Genomic DNA, 20148 nt, shown 5'->3' with positions numbered 1-20148 from the left:
CCGTCATCGCCGCCGCTGCCGCCGGCAGCATCAACATTCTCGGTCGCCGCCGCCTTTGCTGAAGCAGTACACCGCCGCCACCACCACCATCTGCTGTTGCTACTGCTACTGCTCGGTCACCGGCATATCGCCAGAAGCAGCAGCTGTCACGGTTAGTCATGGATTCCGGAGCTGATCGAACTCCTCGCCATATGCAGGTTTGCTAGCTCGTCGACCTGCATGCATGCAGCATAATCTGAGAATTAATTATTTGACTTAAGTACTGAAGTTTATCTTACCGTATTGCAAAAATGTACTTTCCTTGAGAATACAGAACAAAAAAAATCATTTCTATTTACTTCTTTTTTTTGTTAGTAATAAAATGGTTCGGTCTGTAAAAACTGATAAAATACGGCACCATCCTCACCTCTAGATTTAAGGTGGTACTTCAAGTTTTCACTGTTGTTTCTGGAAAAAAAAGATTTAATTCACTATTTCTACGCTTACAAGACAAGTAACTACTTAGAGGACGGTTGAGTAAAATTTCTCTTGCATTGCCTAGACAAAATAAAAAGCTATAGGACGGTGCATTTACAATTCGCAATCGTTAGATAAGTTGACTGCTAAATACGAGCATATACTCAACAAGGTAGAAAAGGAGGAGACAAGCGAGTACTTGGTCCTTCATGATCCGACAATCTAGTACATCAAGTAAATTTGAAGCAAAACGGTAGCAAATTTTAAACCCCCTTTCGGCTGGTCCCAACATCGCAAATTTGCAACTCGACATAAAGTGCCTCACACTATTTAGAGCTTTTGTAAAGCTTACTCCCCTACATAAATAAAGCTAGCTATATGCGAATTTCAAGGTGAGTGAACTAGGGCAAAATGCATGTACGTACGTACTCAACGATGGTGCGTTGCATTATTGCAGAGGGACGCAGATGAATGAACTGAAATCGTAGGGACTTGTGCGATCTGCTCGTGGGCCGGCCGGCCGTGGCCGTCATGACGCGTGTCATGCATGGTGTGTCGTCTAGGTTGATTGATTGGATCGTAAAATTCGGATGCATGTATGTACGCATATGCGTGCGGAGACGAAAGGTAGACCGGTGCGGACGTGCGGTCTCTGCCTTTTGACGATAAGCAAAGCGATCCAGGGTTAGGCTGAGATGAAAAGCCAGCGACCAAAAAGAAAAAAAAAATAATGATCTGAAGGGAGAGACGTCTCTCAAAATATTTTTTTTTAAAAAAATTATGAGTATGTTGAAAATTGAGTATGGAATCTAAAAGTTAAAACCACACATCTTTTATCACTGTACTATTAAGTACATAAAAAAACCAGCGATCCGTGCATACGCATATATATGGCTGACGAAAAAGATCAGTTTCTGCGGATTTTCGAGACACACGGCTTGGAATCGATCGATTTCAAGGAGAGATTTTCTTTTCTGGACAAATTCAAATCCAGAACAGTAAATTTTGATCAAAACATATAAAAACATGGTCCAAATTTAGGCCTTAACGTTTGTACAAACCTTGTAACCTGTCGTCAAAATTTCATTTATAAAAACTAATTTTGATTATTTTCTTTTTATCGTACTCCTTCCGTCTCTAAATATAAGTGATTTTGGTTGGATGTGACACATTCTAGTACAATGAATCTGAACATAAAGCCTGTCCAGGTTCGTTGTACTAGGATAAGTCACATCCAACTAAAATCTCTTATATTTAAAGACCGAAGGAGTAGTTTTTTAGCATTATCCTCTAAATCGCTAAGAATGAATATATAAAATTTTTGTTTATAAATTATATTATATGTTTCCAATAAAAGTTACTCCCTCCATTTCATATTATAAATCATTTTGTTTTTTTACTAGTTAACTTTCCAAGTTATAGAAAATTTTATTTGTGTGTCCTCAAAACAAATATATTGTTGAAATATATTCAATGCTAGTGTTTTAGATGCTACTATTTGTATACACTTAACTAAACTGTAAAAATGTTTAGCAAGGAAAAAATATTATAATATGTAATGGAAGTAGTATGATTTTTTAAACAACTCTGATCCACTTTTACCATCCGGGTTCATGGTCCGGTGCAAGGTTTTATCATGGTTATTACGTACAGTAATCTTTTTCAGTTTTATAAATCACGGAAGGTTATCACCGTAACCACTAAACCATGGGTTGTCGCCCAAACCACCTCCCTGAGATGCAAAAGTGAGCAGAGCAGGGCACGGCGACCAGCTGCAGCTATACTGTGACTGTGACTGTGACCAGTCCACTAGTGGACGGAGCTAGAGACGACGATCAAACCAACCATGGGTGACGTACTAGTACCAGTATTAATATTACTGCAGATTTGCATAGTTAATTTGTGAGATAGATACGGCGGTCGGGAGGAGTATACGTAGCAGCAGCTTTACCGGCGACGACGGGAGGGGAGGCAAAGCTTTACCGGCGACCGATACGTACGGAGAGGAGCCACGTGGCGAGCACGAGGAGATGGAATGCCATGCTAGCTACAGCAAATCTATCTATCGCGAGGATCTAGACGATTCGATTCGATGATGCTTCCAGGTAGTCTCGCTCCCTAGCAGCAGCAGGACCAGGCGACGCGTTGCTGAACCGCGCTGAGATAGCGCCTGGCTCAGATCACCGCGCCATCAGCTCAACCAAAAGCTAGAGAGAGAATCATACCATTGATTTTTTAATTAATCTACTACTCCATCAGTGAGATCAATGAGGCGGCCGGCAGGTGCTTCAGGACGAAGTTAAGGTTAGTACGTATGGCAGTCCATAGTGTGCATAAGCAGTGTCTATGATGCCATGTTAATAAGACATCACAATAGAAACTGTACTCTACAACCCATAGTTTCTTAAAGTGGACCATTAATAAATACATCATCTCTCTTCTCTACCAATCATATTTATTCTTCATCTATTATGAAGACACTATTCTCTCCCAATGCAAAGCTTGATAGTGTCTAGTGCATAGGTTCTCGTGTTGAAGCTGTGTCTTGCATGAGACCCAGTTTCTTCCTCTCTTCACTCTCTCTCTCTTAATTAATATAGTGCCACATAAGTTAAAAGTTCTACATGTCAATATAGTTAATGCCATAGACACCATCATAGGTGGAGGGTTGGGACTGCCCTTAGATAATTCAAAAGAAAAAACACTCTACTAATTAACATACCAAGCGAATCTAGAATGTAAATTGAGAGGTGCTAGTGTAAAAATGTAATATGATTAATGCAAATAAAGATATATCAACAAAAGTGTTTTCCAATAAAAACCAGATGCGCATATGATCAAAAGAACTTTCTCATTTATGGCTATATTAAAATGTTCAAAAATATCAGTGAATATATTGTTTTGTATACTCGAAGTAAGCTATGTTTTATCAGTTTGGTAGTAGAAGCAGTGAGGCAGCCTGCAACCTTGCTATCCGGGGAATTTCTTCACTAATAATTACTTCCTCCGTTTTATATTATAAAATTTTCTAATATTACACATATTCATATACATGTTAATGAATCTAGACATATCATTAACATCTATATGAATATGGACAATGCTAAGAAGTCTTAGAATATGAAACGGATAAAGTAATTAGATTAGTTAATGACTAATTAGAGACAGGAATGGATCCGCTACTGCTACCAATTTCTCTCCTTGCTTGATCGAGGAACGGAATTCAGGCAGCAGATCAGCGCGTCGCAGCGCCAGGAAACGCAGACGATAATCACAGACGTGCATAATGCAAAATCACAATGCAGTGTACAGTAAGTAAGATTTTAACGCTCGTTCGGGGATGTAGCTCAGATGGTAGAGCGCTCGCTTAGCATGCGAGAGGTACGGGGATCGATACCCCGCATCTCCACTATAACCTCCAATTTTCTCTTTTGCTTCGAGTCGAGGGATTAGTGTCTTTTTTTTTTATTTGTTGGGCTTTTTCACACACTCGTTTGTTTTCCAAGCCCATCATGCTGATCTGCTACACGTTGTACTTCTGGGCCGGATACTGCTCGGCCCACCATGCCTTGCAACCGCAGTCCCAAACAGAAGTGGGCCGTCACGTCCAAAATTCCCTAATCAAAAGCCACCCGGGTTCTCCTCAATTCGGTCGGGAAAAGGAATAAGTTCACCGGAGGTCCCTCAAATTGACACCGGGATTTTTTAAGGTCCCTAAACTAGAATACCAAAAATGTGTACCCCTAAAATTACTAAATCTGTCCGTAGAAGGTCCCTCGGCAGTATTGACTCAGTTTTTGCCCGGTTAGCAATAACATGTTTCTCTAAATCCGAACAAATGAAAACTCTATGCACCAAATATATTACCAAATATATTCCTCTATCATTATATTTGCCAAAGATATGAAAAATAGCATTGGACATGGCAAATCAGACTTAGCAAATAATTTCTCCTTCAAATTATCGAGCTCACAAAAATCATCAAACTGAACATAGCCCAAAGTATTTAAAGAAGATAGCAATTTACGTTCCTCAACTTCATTAGCAATGTGAACAGCATGCTTAAAATCAGCACACAAAGAAACACTAGAAATAGCATGTTCATTCACTAGTTGTGTCATGGATATAAGTGAAGCATTATCACACAACTCTTCTTTATCACAAGGAACAGTGAGTAAATCAACTTGTGACAAAGGAATTCCAGCATTTGGTTCCACTAACGGTTGCTCTACTTTAGCATGAAAAGTGGACAAATTTACTTCGTTAACAACGCACTCACCTTGATTAATTTCAGTACCATTTACTTTACCTTTGATGTCCTCTTCAGATGATGGAGGTGCCTCGACTTTGAGTGTGAACAATGGGATTGGTGGCTCTTTCATGTCTATCTCCTCCTTTTCATGATTATGCACTTTCTGCAAATGATTAGTAATAGAAGACACAAACATAGCATGTTGCTTCTTCATGTCCTACTCTATTTTACTTTCAGCATTGCAAGCAAGTTGTAACAAATGAGAAAGAGATGTATATCTTTGACAATCAAGCATGTCCTGAATTTCCTTGTTAAGCCCACGTAAAAACCTCAATTCTTTAGCTTCTTCGCATTCACCTAAACCACAACGTAATAAACAAGCTTGCATATCATGATAGTATGAAGTAACAGTTCTGGTATCTTGTTTTAAACATTGCAGTTTGTTGAGCAGAATATCAGCATAATACATGGGAATATAAACATCTCTAAAATATCGATTCAGATCTTTCTAAGATTGTGGTATTTTGTTATGCCTACAAAGATGTTTCCAATCATTAGAAGCATGTTTAACTAAAACACTAGAGGCACACATAACCTTTTGTTTCTCAGACAAGACATGCTTTTGAAATTCACTATCAACCGCTAGCTCCCAATTAATGTAAGCACGAGGATCATAGTTTCCCTTGAAATAAGGCAGTGCAGATTTGATCTTACCTAGAACATCATCACTTACCTCATAATGGTCATGTTGATCCCTCCTCATGTCTCGACGAAGATGTCGATGTTGAGCAGAACTATCCCCAATTATCTTGCGTATCCCTGCCATTGTTAGTAGAAAACAAGAAACATACACAAAAATATGCGCATCCCTATTAACTACTAGGTAGTGTAGGTTCAAATTTCACACACACTCAAGCTTTTAACCGAGCTCTTACAAATTCTTACCAAAGCAAGCGGAATGGTGACGTACACCGACTCAACCAAGCACCCCAATGGAGATTGGATGTATCGATGCCTTGGCAAACACTTGCTGTACGGCTGCAGTCAAATCTGTATAGCTCTGGGTAGGCTAAAGTATGTAGCAAAGGAATAGCAAATGCTCAAATCAGAGAATGCAAAGTTGAATGATCGTTCAAAGTCAAGTACCGTACTGGTCCTAGGCTAGAACGTACTAGAGACGCGAGCCTAAACACAAACGATACCACAAGATAGCACTAGGAACAACTCATGCACAACTTTGATATATGAAGTTCAGCTCAAACATAACAGTATTTTCTCTTTTATTTCTTTCTTCTTTCTTCTTTTCTTTTTTTTCTTTCCTTTTCTTTTCTGTTTTTTTTGTGCGGCTTTTTTTCTTTTCTTTTTTATGCACCTTTTTGCCTTTTTTTTCTTACTTTTTCTTGATTTTTTTAACAAAAACTGACTCAAGGACCTTAATGTAAGGTTACAGGGACTCAAACGTAAATATAAAATTTACAGGGACTCAAATGTAAAAGTGTAAACCCAAAATTAAAATTATACAAAAATGGAATGCTGAATTTATGCTGGTTTCGTTTTTCCAAAAAGATCTCGAAACCAACACCAAACAAAAATTCACCAAAGTGTTTTACACAACTCGGAACCGTGAAAGGGAGGAAGGGAGTCGGACTCGGCCACTCGGCCAGGAGGTGGAGTGGATGGTAGCCGATAATTAGGATTTGGTGTATGGGATAAAAAGGAAACTGATTTTTAACCAATCCAATCTACTATATCTTTCCAAAACAAACTTGACTACTTCCAAAATCAGATATGGTAATTCACCTTCCTCCTCTCGTGCACGACACAGGCACGGCCAAAACAGAAGCACGACAGTCAGCAAACCCAAGATGCAACTCAACAACTCCAAATCCAACCGGTAGAAACTTTTGAAAACTACAAAAATAGAATCGTGGCAGCAAGCCGATTCCGTTTTCGTAGGTCCCGACGATAACAGAGACACGGAGGCGACGACGACTCTGGTATAAAACGTGACCAGAACTCGAAACTCTAAACGAACTAGACGCTAAGACCAACAACACGACGAGACGATGCAACACAAAATTCAACAAAGCAAAAACTGAAAAGAACAATGCAATGGCACAATATGGCTAGGTAAATGATACGGATTTTTTTTGTATGGCTATTTTCTGGTTATAGGAAGATAAAAACTCACCGAGTAACGAAAGCTCTGATACCACCTGATGAACCCTGAGTTCTTCTCGACACTCAAGGTTGTTGTTGGCCCGATCTTTCAGTGAGTTGTGATAACTACGATTTGGGAGAAACGTTGACAATCCGACTACAACCGTACGAGACGTTGTGTTGCGCCTTAGCAATCGGTACACTTCTCCGTGGGTTGTTGATCTTGCCGGTGCAGATCAACCCTATTCCTGCAAGCAAATTGAAGAAACAAGCAAGAACAAGATAAAAACAATCTGATATTGTAAATAGGAATTTAATACAAATGATAAGTTGGGGTTCCGCAGAACAAGCAGACGGACGATCTAGCCGACACGCGTGCTGCAAGCAAATAGCAATGGCTAAACTTTAATCTATCAAAACCTAAGAAACCCTGAAGGGGTACCTAGCTATATAAATAGGGGTGGAAGGACGACCTAGGGGTGCCTAGGGTCGTGCTCCACCTGGTTGGGGCGCACCCCACATGGGCCCCACCTGGGCCGGGGTCCCAAATGAAGTTACAAGCCCATAGGCCCATTATAGGTGACGCAACACCTTGTGCTTGTGATTCCGGCCACACGAGATGGAATTCGGAGATGAGGCTGGATCTGTTGGAAAGAGGGCTCCGAGAGCTTTCCATCAAGTACTCACGGGCCGAAAACGGAGGTCGTATGCAGATTCGGCGGCCGTTTGAAGTCAGCAGTGTAGCAGGTGGCCGAATCGGATTCCGGCACTTGCAGGACTCGAACTTGATATCTTGTTGTTCATCCATGATGTGAGCGACGGATGTATCCGTAGTAGTCATGGTCACATCAAGGTCCCTTGGCAGTATTGACTCAGTTTTTGCCCGGTTTTGCTAACGTGTCGCGCTGTGGGACCCACTGGTCAGTCCGCCGTTGGGGAGTTAATAGACAGGGTTAACGGAGGGGAGCGCAGCTAGCCAGACCTCCATTCTCTCTCCTTTGCTTGAACCCTAGCTGAGCGGCGACCAGGAGGCGACTTGAAGGCGACGCCGGGTTTGTCGGCGGCGGCGAGCTGGCCGTGGCGCCGGCGACGAGCATCGTTTTCGTCCAAACGCGCGGCGGATTCCACCCTGGTTAGTACCTTGTTGGCTCGGCATTGCGTGCTATTGTAGCTGGTACTATGTTGATTTTGGGGGAAGATTTAAAATGTGGTAGATTCGTTTTTTGTTTGGGGTTCGGTGTAGAGGTCAAGTAGTATATTGTCCCATATGCTTTAGGTGTAGTAATGCTTTTGTATACCCATGTGAATCTGGGTGGTCCTTTTTTAATCGGTGTTAGGTGTTAACTAGGTATTAGGGATATGGATGTAGTGTAGTTTTAATAGTAGAGTAGTAAAGTGCTTCTTTTTTTATTTTTTCAGAGCTGGTAGCATGGATCCCTTGCGCACTCTAGCAGTTAGGTTCCATTTCAATGGGGAATTTGTCAATAGAGGGAGACAGAAGTTGTATTGTGGGGGGAGAGAAGCAATGTCATACATAGACAGGGATAAAGTGTCATTACCTGAACTTTTTGGACACCTAAAAGATCACTGCAAATTTGTGGATGAGACTTTATTGCATTGGTTATTTCCTGGGGAAGAAATAGGGACATGCCTGCGGTTGTTGATGGATGATAAGGTGTGTGGGTTCATGTCTGACAGTATAAGTGAGGGTGGTGTGGTTGAGGTGTATGCTGAGGAGCCCATTGTAATTGATGTTGATGAAGAGGAACACAATGATTATGAGGCTGAAATGAAGTTGGATTTGGATGAAGAATCAGAGGAAGATGGAGATGAGGATAAGGATGGGGATAGAAAGGTGAAAGTGAAAGATAAAGACAAAGCTATTGTGGACAAAGGGAAGGGCAAAGCTGTTGTGGGTGCTGGTGAAGGTAAAGCAATGGAAGTGGATGAAAGTGCTAGTGATAGGAGGATTGTCATTTATAGGGAAAGGTCACCTTTGAGGGAAAATGCACCTATGAGGGAGAACTCACCTTCTAGGGATACCTCACCTATAAACATTGTCCTGCCTTCTGACAGTGAGGATGATAGTGATTATGTAGGAGATGATTGCCCTTCTGAGGATGATGAAGAGGCTAGGGAGATAGAAAGACACTACAAAGAGTTGAAGAGGAATATGAGAGCTGGAAAGGTTCATGAGCTAGATGAAGTTGTGTTTGAGGGGTTTAAAAGTCAGTCAGCTAGAACTGCTAGAGGTCCAGAAGATGGCAATGACACCCATATGCAGATAGTGATGATGAAGACTCATATGATGAGGTTGGCAGTGATGGTGAGCTTGTCAGAAGAAAGGGCAAATTTCCAAGGTTTCAGAAGCAGCCAGGGGTTCCTGTTTTTGAGCTAGGAATGAAGTTCAGCTCTAAGCATCAGTTCAATAAGACCATTATAAAATATGCCCTGGCTGAAAGGAAAGTGATTAATTTTATTAAAGATGATCGTGTGATTGGGCTAGCTGTCCTTGGGTGTGTTTGCTGTCCAAGACTACAAGAAGTGATAGTTGGCAGATTGCCACTTATGACAGTATGCATGCATGCCCACCAAGGAGGGACAGTAGACATGTTTCATCTGTTAGGATAGCAGAAAAATATGGCAAGTTCATTGTTGCTAACCCTGGTTGGCCACTATCCCATATGAAAGCAACAGTTCAAGAAGAGATGTTTGCTGATGCATCAATTTCCAAGCTTAAGAGGGCCAAAAGACTTGTGATGCAGAAGGCATTTGATGTGACCAAGGGCCAGTACCAGAAGCTTTACAATTATCAACAAGAACTGCTTAGGACCAACCCTGGGAGCACTGTGGTGATCAACAGAGTGATAGGTATAGAACCACCTGTGTTCAAAAGAATTTACATTTGCCTTGATGGATGCAAGAAAGGGTTTATGGCTAGTTGCAGGAAGGTAATAGGGCTTGATGGTTGCTTTTTCAAGGGATCTACAAATGGAGAGCTATTGTGTGCTATAGGGAGGGATGCCAATAATCAGATGTACCCAATAGCTTGGGCAGTGGTCTATAAAGAGAACAATGAAGAATGGGATTGGTTTTGTGACTTGCTGTGCAGTGATCTGAAGGTTGGTGATGGAAGTGGATGGGTCTTCATCTCTGACCAGCAGAAGGTAATGCTCATGATTCACTGTTTGCTTTTATGTTCTGTCATTTCTGTCATTACACAATGCATACCTAATGTCTTGTGCATGTTACTGTCAAATGCATGGAATAATTAATGCTGTCTCTAAGTGGGCTCCAGAAGCTGAACACAGAAACTGTGCCAGGCATATCTATGCCAATTGGAAGAGGCACTTCAATGATAAAGAGTTTCAAAAAAAATTCTGGAAGTGTGCCAAAGCATCATGCAGAATGCTTTTCAACTTGGCAAGAGCAAAGCTGGCCCAACTGACCCCTGCTGGAGCTCAAGCAATATTGAACACACACCCAGAGCATTAGAGTAGGGCTTGGTTCAAGTTAGAATCTAATTGTGACTCTGTTGATAACAACATTTGTGAATCTTTCAACAAATGGATTCTTAAGGCTAGATTCTTTCCTATCATAACAATGCTTGAAACCATTAGAAGGAAAGTAATGGTTAGGATCCATGACCAAAGAAAATGTTCTGATAGATGGAGTACTGTCATTTGCCCTGGTATACTTAAGAAACTTAATGTGTACATTGCTGAATCTGCATTCTGCCATGCTATATTCAATGGGGCTGACAGTTTTGAAGTCAAGCATAATGAGCATAGGTTCACAGTTAACCTAGATATGAAGGAGTGCTCATGCAAATATTGGCAATTGTCAGGTTTGCCATGTCCTCATGCTGCTTGCATCTACTATAGGACCAACACACTAGATGGGTGGGTTGCTCCATGCTATTCAGTGGAATCTTTCAAAAAAAAAAAAACCAATGCCCATTGCCTGCAGCCAGTAGAGGGCATGACTAGTTGGCCAGATGATCCTAGAGAGCCTCTCAATGCCCCAGGATACATAAAGATGCCAGGGAGGCCTAAGACTAAAAGGAGAAGGGAGCCTAATGAGCCAGCTAAACCTACCAAAGCTTCCAAATTTGGCACAATTATGAGGTGCAGATCATGCAAGCAACCTGGTCACAACAGCAAGGGCTGTCACAAGCACAGTGGGGCAGGTGGTAGCACATCTGCAGCTGCAACATCTGCTCCAGGAAATACAGTCACTGCAAATAACAACTTAGTGTTGTCAAGCACACCTAGCAGCATTGCACAAAGCAGGAAAAGGAAGTCAGCTGAGCTCAGTACTAGCACATCTGCTTGCCACACTAGGAAGAGAACAACTCCTACAAAAAAAGGTATGTCAGCCAGTCCTCATTCAATTAAACTTTTGAAATTAACATTCATTTGCTAACAACACTTTGTTTCTTTTCGTTCTAGTCAGCAAACACAAACAGTTCACTTGTGAAGGTTGCAGCCAGTGCTAGGGTGGCAACTGAAAGAGGTGGTTCAGCCAGTGTGAACCTTCAGGCCATAGTGCCACACTCTCAATGTTCTTCTTCTGCTTCAGTGAGGATCACTTCTGGGAAAGCAAGTGTTTATGTGCAAGCTCAAGAACCAGCCACTACCAATCCCAAGAAAACACCTGCAGGTCCACTGATGCTGATTCCCCCATGGGAAACTGACAAGCTGTGATGCCATATTGTGCTAACTATGCAATGTTCTGTGCTTTTTGTGTATTTTGGCAGACTCTAAGCCAACTATGCCTATCTGTGAACTTTATGTAATTTGGCAGACTCTAAGCCAACTTTGCCTATTTGTTTAGTTTCTGTAATTTGGTAGACTGCTTGCCAACTATGCTGTGATGTGTGCTTGTTCTGGCAGACTGTAAGCCAGCTAAGCTATGTGGATTGTTATCATCTAAATTGAGTAACTTTGCTCAAATGGTGTGTCATAACCTAATCTGATATGAGATGGCATTTACTGAGCTGATCTGATGTTATGAACTGACTCTTATCAATTTGTTATGCTAAAATTATGTGCAAAGTTACCAATACTCAGTCACTACAAAAGCTGATATTCAGTCACTATTCAGCCAACCACTGCAAAGTCAGCTCAAATATATGCAATGTCAGTGTCATTATTGAATATCAATCACAATTCAGCCAACCACAAATCCATTCACTTAACTTAGATAGTCAAAGAGCACAGCTCAGTTTCTTGGAAAAATACAGCAAAATGCTTTTAGCTACCAGCATTTTGACACATAGATTAACACATTGCACCTCACATCTGAACTAAAATCACAGCAAACAACACAAACATGCATCCCAACAACATCAGTACAAGCCAAACTCTCTGTTTCTCTAGCCTACTGTTACTTGCTCTCATAGCAGCCATGGTAGCTTCATTCTCAGCTGCCACAAGCCTCAATTGTGCCACTTCATTCATTGCTACCCTTAATTCTAGGCACTGCTCTTCTACCTTTGGCCTCAGTTCTTCAACACAATGTTGCAGCTCATTCTTCTCCCTTCTTAGCGATAACACGGCTTCACGAAGATCGTTCAACAGCTCCCTCAAAAAACTGCTTGTTGCGGGCTCATACCAGTCAAAAAAATCGCAGCCGGCGCCCTGAAAACATTACATCCCAAATCACCCAACCATACTGCCAGTTCAAACAAAAAAAAGCAAGCAAACGAAATCTGAATCACTCACCCGATTGCGGCATCGGTAGTACCGTCAACCAGGGTTGTCCACGCTCCAAGAAATCCACCGTACCGCCTTCGCACCACACCGGCACATCACCGCCGGCTGATAATCATAGGGCCCAACTCGCGCCGGGATGGGAGCACGACTGCTGGGATGCGACGACCCCGACGACCGGTCACTGCAATAACTCGCCATCGCCTAGCCTCACCTCCTCTTGTCACCCCCGCTGCCGCCGCCGCTTCCGCCGCCGCCGCCGCCCTAAGCTAGGGTTTCAGCTCGAGAAGAGGAAAATGTCGCGCCAACGCCTGGAAACGGCGAGGACAGAGCCTTTAACCCCGTCTATTCACTCCCCAACGGCGGACTGACCAGTGGGTCCCACAGCGCGACACGTCAGCAAAATCGGGCAAAAACTGAGTCAATACTGCCGAGGGACCTTCTACGGACGGATTTAGTAATTTTAGGGGTACACATTTCTGGTATTCTAGTTTAGGGACCTTAAAAAATCTCGGTGTCAATTTGAGGGACCTCCGGTGAACTTATTCCGTTCGGTCGGTCCCACCAAACCGCCTCACAGTCACAACGGCTAATTCCGGCCCAAACCGTTCACGTTCACACTCACGACGTCGCTTCGCCTCCTCCTCCTTCCGTTTCCGTTCCGTTCCATTTCCCGTTCACACCCTCCGTTTTTCCATTACAAAGGCGACACGAGGCTTTCTTCCCCCAAATCACACGCGGCGCTTTCTCTCTCTCCCGCGAGATGGACGCCGCGGCGGCGTCCTCCTCCTCCTCCTCGTCGGCGACGATGGCGGCGGCGGCGGCGGCGGCGGCGGCGGCGGCGGCGGCGGAGGCGTCGTCGTCCGGCTCGCCTGCTTCTTCGAGGAACGCTCGCCATCGGCAGCGTAAGGGGGTCCGGCTCCGGATGCTGCGACGGCGGGGGCGGCAGCCTGTGGAGGCCGAGCGCGCCCCAGGCGATGGGGGCGGTGGCGCCGTGCAGGAGGATCTCGCGCTGCCTCTCGGAATGTCCTTCGCCGCCGTCCTCGCGCAGGTGCGTCATGGCGGGTGGATTTCCTTATAGGCAAACCCTGAAGAAAGTAGTAGTACTAGTACTTTTTTCTTCCTTGGCGCTGTTCGTGATCCTCTCTGCGATGTTCGTGCCATCAAATGTACTAGCATATTGCGTGTAGATTCTGTTGCTAGCGTCTCACGAACACGGTAATCTGAGAGGTTGCGTGCTCTGGATGGTAGCTTAGAATGGGAAATGGAACGTTAGACGCGGCAGCTTGGGACCGAGGAAATTCTTTGTGCTATACTTCCCTCAATGGAAATGTCATTGAGCCAAAATAAAAAAAAAGTCATTTTAGTTCACAGCTATATGCTCAGATTTTTCACAAATAAGGGGAAAAACTAGGATGCAAAAGGATGAGAACAAGGAATGATTATGAATAAGACAGCAGAGAAATTGGGCTTGACAATGTTGTGGCTTTATGGGTTATGCAAGCCTTGTACTTTTGTCAAATAAGTAGTGTGGCATTTACCGTCTTATTGCAAAATTCAACTTCATTGCTACTATTATTCTTCATTTCCATACTTATAGTGGACATGAAATTAAATAGTCATTTTGATAATACTACCCCGTCATCCTGTCATTGGACATTAAATTAGTCACAGTTCAGCATCTCTTCATCCGAAAGCTTGCACTATAGCAGCATTTTGAACACAGATGCATATGCATGTGCAAAGTCTATCTAATATTCACCTGCGTACATCTGGACATTTGCATTAGTAATTATAAATAAACATGTTTGTACACCGGTTTAGCCCTATGCCCTTATTGTTCAGGTAACAAGGAGCTGCTTTCGTTGACCGCAGGTTATAAATACAAAGAATATTTCAGGACAAAGATTACATCCTGATTTCCTCTCCAAGGTACGTGCTTTCTAATTTGATTTATGAACTCTGTTATCCATAAACCCACAAATCGATGGTCTGAAATTGGGTTTGAGTGTAGATCTGTACATCAGCAGTCAAGGAATCTCTGACAAATGTAAGCCTGGCTACCACTATTATTCAGTTCTCATTGTCTCTTAGTATTCATTGTAATATCCTTTAATTATCGTTTCTGTAGATATATGGTGACAGTTCCAACAGTTTCATCAAAAATTTCGAAAAATCTTTCAGCAGCACTTTTAGGACGCTTCATCTTGTTAATGAAATACCTGTGAATGAGAGAAGTCATATTCCTGAATGTTCTTTTAAACATGATGATTCTGTGGCTGTGGACAGCTTGAGCTCATCTGATTTGCAAAATCAGACAAACAGAATAGAGCATGACCTTGTGAACACAGTGGAAAGTCAACTAGTTCTCTTTGCCAGTGACAATCAGCAGTTAACGCATCTTCGGCGTAGCAGATCCTCTCCTGAAGCTGATAATCGCATTCTTAATGCCATTGAGAAATCTGTGAAAGAGAAAGCTCGCTCGAACGAACTCAAGGAATTTGAAATAGGGCTTACCATGAGAAAGTTGCAACTCAAACAGTCACAGTTAGCTCTTAGTTCCCATTCACACATGTTAGAGAAGATTAAGCTATCTTTCGGATTTCAGAAAGCTTCCTTCAAAGGAGAGAAATTCAAGACTCACATGCAGGAGACAAGAGACGCAGAAATCCTTAGGACGCTAATAGATTTTCTTGTTAGTGCTGTGATAGTTATGTCAGCGTGCTTTGGATATGGAACTTATATTTATTCGTATCAAAGGATAACGGATGTTACGTTAGCTTGTTCTGCCACATCAAAGGTATGTTTATGTAGTACATCTGTTATCACTGAGTAGTTTTCACTTATCGTGTCTCTTTAGTAATCGGAAGCTGTTTTTTTCCCACCCTGTCTCTTTCAGGGATCTAAGTCATGGTGGATGCCAAATTCAGTGTCGAACTTCAGTTCTGGGTTTCTTTTTCTCAGGTGTCATGTAATTGCCGTAACACGTATGTGCTTTGGCATACTAATGATCCTGGCAATTGCTTGGTTAGCATTACAGCGTTCCTCAACTACTGGGTCAAATATGCCTATAACATTCAATCTCATTTTGCTGGGAATTATCTGCGGCTTTGCTGGAAGGTTTTGTACCAATACACTAGGTGGCAATGGAAACACTTGGCTCATGTACTGGGAGGTTCTTTGTTCTATCCACTTACTTGGAAATCTTTTTCCATCTCTTTTATACCACGTTCTACATGGACCTATTTCAGTATCTCACAGAGAGCAAGTTGTCTGGTTACCATACTGGGTTCGCCGGTGCTTGTTTTATGCTGCGGTGGGGCTTATTCTTCCAGCCTTGACTGGCTTGCTCCCGTTTGCCTCTCTTTCTGACTGGAAGGATCATTTTGTGGAAGAGATAAAATCCATTGTTATCGGTGACAAGATTGAAGCATGAAATTTCTTGGATGTAAGGTGGCGCAATACTTGTCCTGTTGTATCTTTTGAAGAAGTGAAGTTTGTTCAGTTTGAGATTAGCCTCAGAGTTTAGCTTGGTATTGTATGAACTCCAAAGGAGATTATGCTCAAGTTGGTTGCACGTAGACTGACCTGTTAGCTGCCAGCCTGCCACTTTGTTGTAGTTGGAGTATTATTTTAAACTTTTTTCTAGTTTTATTCTTACTTTGTTGTAAATACTCAATAGCAAGAGATGCTGTTTATCTTTGTTGATTGATTGTTCCACCTGGACATGAGGACAATGAGTGCAGTACAAGACCCTCCAAACGGATTGAGATCCAGCGCAGTTGTTACTATTACTTCAACTTTAGCAGATGGATCAAAAACCAGCGGCTCAGATCATCAGAAAAATACTGTTCACGAATTACTGTACGAAGTAGCAAATTTCGCCTGTAGCGTTTACTGTTTACGAATTACTGTACGAAGTAGCAAATTTCTCCTGTAGCGTCTAGTGTGCGGTAGGGTGGGAGAGCAAATCCAAGCCGTTGGCTGCATCGATCCAACGGTCATAATGTGCTCTCACTGCTAAAGTTACCGTCGTTATTATGACTGCATTGGATCTCAATTCCCTCCAAACGTCCATGCCTAGTGGCGGATCCATGTATAATTTGTAGGGTTGGCTGATTCCACGGCTTTTTAAAAAACAACCTTTTAAAACTTGATTTTCATGTATAAATAAAAATAATAAAGAAAGGGTTTGTTGGAACCATGCCACCCTATATTTGCAAAATTTGAGATATGCCACCCGTATCTCAATGACATGTAGAACCCACATGAGTCAATGACATGCGGGTCAGGGTGACATATCACAAATTTTGCAAAATTTGTGTGGCATGGTTCAAATTGTCCTATAAAGAAATGACCCCACTTAAATACAAATCACTAGTAATTGATCTCATAGGTTTATATTTCTGGCTCCACCATTGTCCATGCCAGTGATATCACGCACCCAAGGCTCAACCCTTGAGCAACCTTGAGCTCAGATACATTGTTAGAAAAATTTGCGGTCGGTACATATACGAACACGAGAACAACCGCAAATTCTATGCTGCAATTCAGCAGTTTCTCTATCTTGGATTGAATGAACTATGCACAGATATGCTAAAAACAAACGAGAGTAGTTTGTCCTAGTGCCATAAACTGCCAAATTAACCATTGACAATTTCTGGAACTATGGTGATGGAAGTATGATTTACAACATTCTAAAACCAGGGTCTACTTTTCTCACAGAGAACACATTTGCAGTTCGGGATCATATCAGACAGAAGGATGTACATGGAAAATACACAGTACTTCATTATACAACAACCGCAGCAAGCTTACTTGACATATCAGTTCATGACCACAGCTTCAAGTAGCCTCGATCATTCCAGAAAGATTTCCAGTCATCTAACTCTTTTGCATGAGAATGAGGTAATCATCTCCTCGTCCCGTGACCGCTTTCCGTGCCCGTTGATGAAGCTGCAGGAGAACTTAACCGGCTGCTGTGTTTCTGCTCCATTGACTGACCATGCAATGTAGGAGCAAGTTAGGAAACATTTTGATCAATGGTCATATTTGAAGATGAGAAAATGTTACTATCTGATAGTAGAGAGCTTTGTCACTAACCTGTGCTGCATTCTATTTGCTTCATCTTCTTAGCTGGATTGGCGTCATCCAATTTTAGTCTTCTCTTCAAACCAAGGGTGATTTCATCGCTAAGTATATCAGCCCCAGTTCTAGACAGAACTCCATCTTCGGAATTCTTGCTCTTCTTAAGACTTTTTCCAGCATACAACCCAAATTTTTGCTTTGGGCAGACCTCGGTTGTACAATCTGAAACCAACCCAAATTTTCTCTTTGGGCAGACCTCTGTTGTACAATCTGAAGCCAACCCGAATTTTCGCTTTGGGCAGACCTCGGTTGTAAAATCTGAAACCAACCCAAATTTTCGCTTTGGACAGATCTCGGTTGTACAATCTGAAACCAACCCAAATTTCCGCTTTGGGCAAACATTGATTGTACAATCTGAAGAGAAGCATATTTTGCAGGGTTAGACTCTATTTTTTTAAATGAACTTCAATACAATGCAAAGGCATTCTTCTAGAATTAAGTGGATAAGATATCATTGAATATTCTTGTGCTAAGAAAAAAAATGAATAAGGAATTGAAACTTGACTTGTTTTCAGGAAACTGAAGCACTGGGAAAATGCCATATAAATTTTACATTGTAGTCTTTATCAAGTTGACTCAAATTTGTTCAAGCCTAGCATACTTAACTCTGCAATACAGCAAACTTCAACAGAAAGTGAGGAAATACTGTGAACTCTGCTTTTTCTTCTGTCTAGTACTCAACGGCTCAACCATATCAGCACCAGCCTTTCATACCTCAATATTATTTGGTGATATATAAATCAGCCTAAAAAAACCAAGTAGCCCAATTTTTTTCGAGGGGACAGGCAGGCAGTTCCTGCAATTCACTATAGAAAAAGAGAGTTGAAAATAGATTACAGTCCTATTATTCATACTCTTCATAAAACTACAAAAATGAGAATCAGAAATGAGCTATTGGCACTCCAAATTCCAGAATGAAGTGTGACAGTGTGTCAACTTCTATCTGCATTCTACAATATGCATGCTCCAGAGACCAGAGTACCAGACTTCCTAAAAAAATTTACCCAAAATTATCAGGCACCCCACTTGACTCCTGCACTTCACAATACAACTTCCATCTATGCAAACACATGAATCGATGCCACAAAACCAGCAAGCTCACAAACCTCCAGCCAAATCGCTATCTCTATCTCGTAACAGTAGTAGTGGCATGAATCGAAATTCGAAAACCAACGGTTCGTGGAGAGGCGCGCGCGCATACCTGACACCGGGGGAGGAGGAGGAGGAGGCGCGGGCTTGCCGTGGACGGCGACGGGCGAGGCGGGGGCGTCGCCCGTGGGCAGCCCGCGCGCGGCGAAGAAGTCGAGGAGCGCGCGCCACGTGACGGCGGAGGAGACGTGGCCGCGCCCGCGGCTGACGAAGTAGCCGTTGAGGCGGACGGTGGCCGGGTCCAGCCCCAGCGCCCGGCCGACCATCGCGAGGTCCACCCCGCACCCGCCCTCCACCGCGATCGCCGCCTCCACCTCCGTCTCCGACGAAGACCACCGGAGATTCACGGCCCGGCGCGGCGACGGCATCGCTGCTGCTGCTCTCGATCGAGAGGCGCGCGGAAGCGCGGCGAACTCTCTCTGGTGGTGTCTTGTGGTTTCGAGAGGGTTTTTTTTTTTTTTTTTCTAGAAGCGTCGCCGCGAGGTCGGTGTCGGACACGGTCACTGCCAGGTAGGCCATACCTGGTCCGATTAAACTGTACATCGAGGCCTTGGGCCATAAGTCCAACTGCAAGATGGGAAAGATTAAACTGCATATCTAGGCCTTGGTCCATAAGCCCATGATCAGTACCGGCAGTCTAACGAAAGCCACTCCTGACTGGGCCCATGCAGAGTGATTGATCTCGCGTGAGTTTGAGATTATTGCATATCTAGACATTTCATACTCCCTTCGTTTCAAAATATTTGTCACCGTTAACTTTTTAGCATATATTTGACCATTCGTTTTATTTAAAAAATTTAAGTAATTATTAATTCTTTTCCTATCATTTAATTCATTGTTAAAAATATTTTTATATAGACATATAATTTTACATATTTTACAAAAGTTTTTAAATAAGATCTCGAAACGAAGGGAGTACTTATCATAACAAACAAAATTAACGCCTACCAGAAACAGCATAACCACCATCCACTATCTAAAATAAAAACTGATTTGCTAAAAACATGATGCTACATTTTTCAGCTTAACTAAAAACAACACGCTTCCCTACAAGTTAACCTTAACACCAAAATTTCCGTCCGCATGAGCTGCACCTGCACCAAAACCGCCCTTATCTGCAACGGTAAAACAAATGCACGACTTCTAATGACCAAATCAACGGTGGAGATGCGGCCAGCAACACCAATATGACGTACGGCCATCCTGGCGTCACCGTGACGACGACGAGTCGGGCGATATGCCATTGTTCATCTTGCGAGCAAAAAGAAC

The 20148-nt window shown here is 42.7% G+C and overlaps 2 protein-coding genes and 1 non-coding gene across 3 annotated transcripts; 2 read left to right on the top strand and 1 right to left on the bottom strand.

Annotated features, from left to right (window-relative positions):
• The first annotated feature begins 3792 nt into the window (after nt 1-3792).
• Nucleotides 3793-3865, top strand: TRNAA-AGC (transfer RNA alanine (anticodon AGC)). The gene has a single exon. It is a non-coding gene; the product is annotated as a tRNA-Ala (tRNA).
• A 9445-nt stretch (nt 3866-13310) lies between these two features.
• LOC127760861 (protein CPR-5-like) lies at nt 13311-16304 on the top strand. The gene is made up of 5 exons (XM_052285182.1): nt 13311-13633; nt 14458-14514; nt 14597-14632; nt 14714-15382; nt 15482-16304. The coding sequence occupies exons 1-5, from the start codon at nt 13346-13348 to the stop codon at nt 16016-16018; spliced, it is 1587 nt and encodes a 528-aa protein (XP_052141142.1). The 5' UTR covers nt 13311-13345; the 3' UTR covers nt 16019-16304.
• A 627-nt stretch (nt 16305-16931) lies between these two features.
• Nucleotides 16932-19292, bottom strand: LOC127758480 (uncharacterized). The gene is made up of 3 exons (XM_052283917.1): nt 18932-19292; nt 17686-18084; nt 16932-17581 (listed from the first exon to the last, which is right to left on the bottom strand). The coding sequence occupies exons 1-3, from the start codon at nt 19245-19247 to the stop codon at nt 17463-17465; spliced, it is 834 nt and encodes a 277-aa protein (XP_052139877.1). The 5' UTR covers nt 19248-19292; the 3' UTR covers nt 16932-17462.
• Between the last annotated feature and the right edge of the window lie 856 nt (nt 19293-20148).

This window comes from Oryza glaberrima, chromosome 1 (assembly GCF_000147395.1).
Source record: "Oryza glaberrima chromosome 1, OglaRS2, whole genome shotgun sequence".
Taxonomy (NCBI): Eukaryota; Viridiplantae; Streptophyta; class Magnoliopsida; order Poales; family Poaceae; genus Oryza; species Oryza glaberrima.
This window is presented reverse-complemented; position numbering and strand designations above follow the sequence as displayed.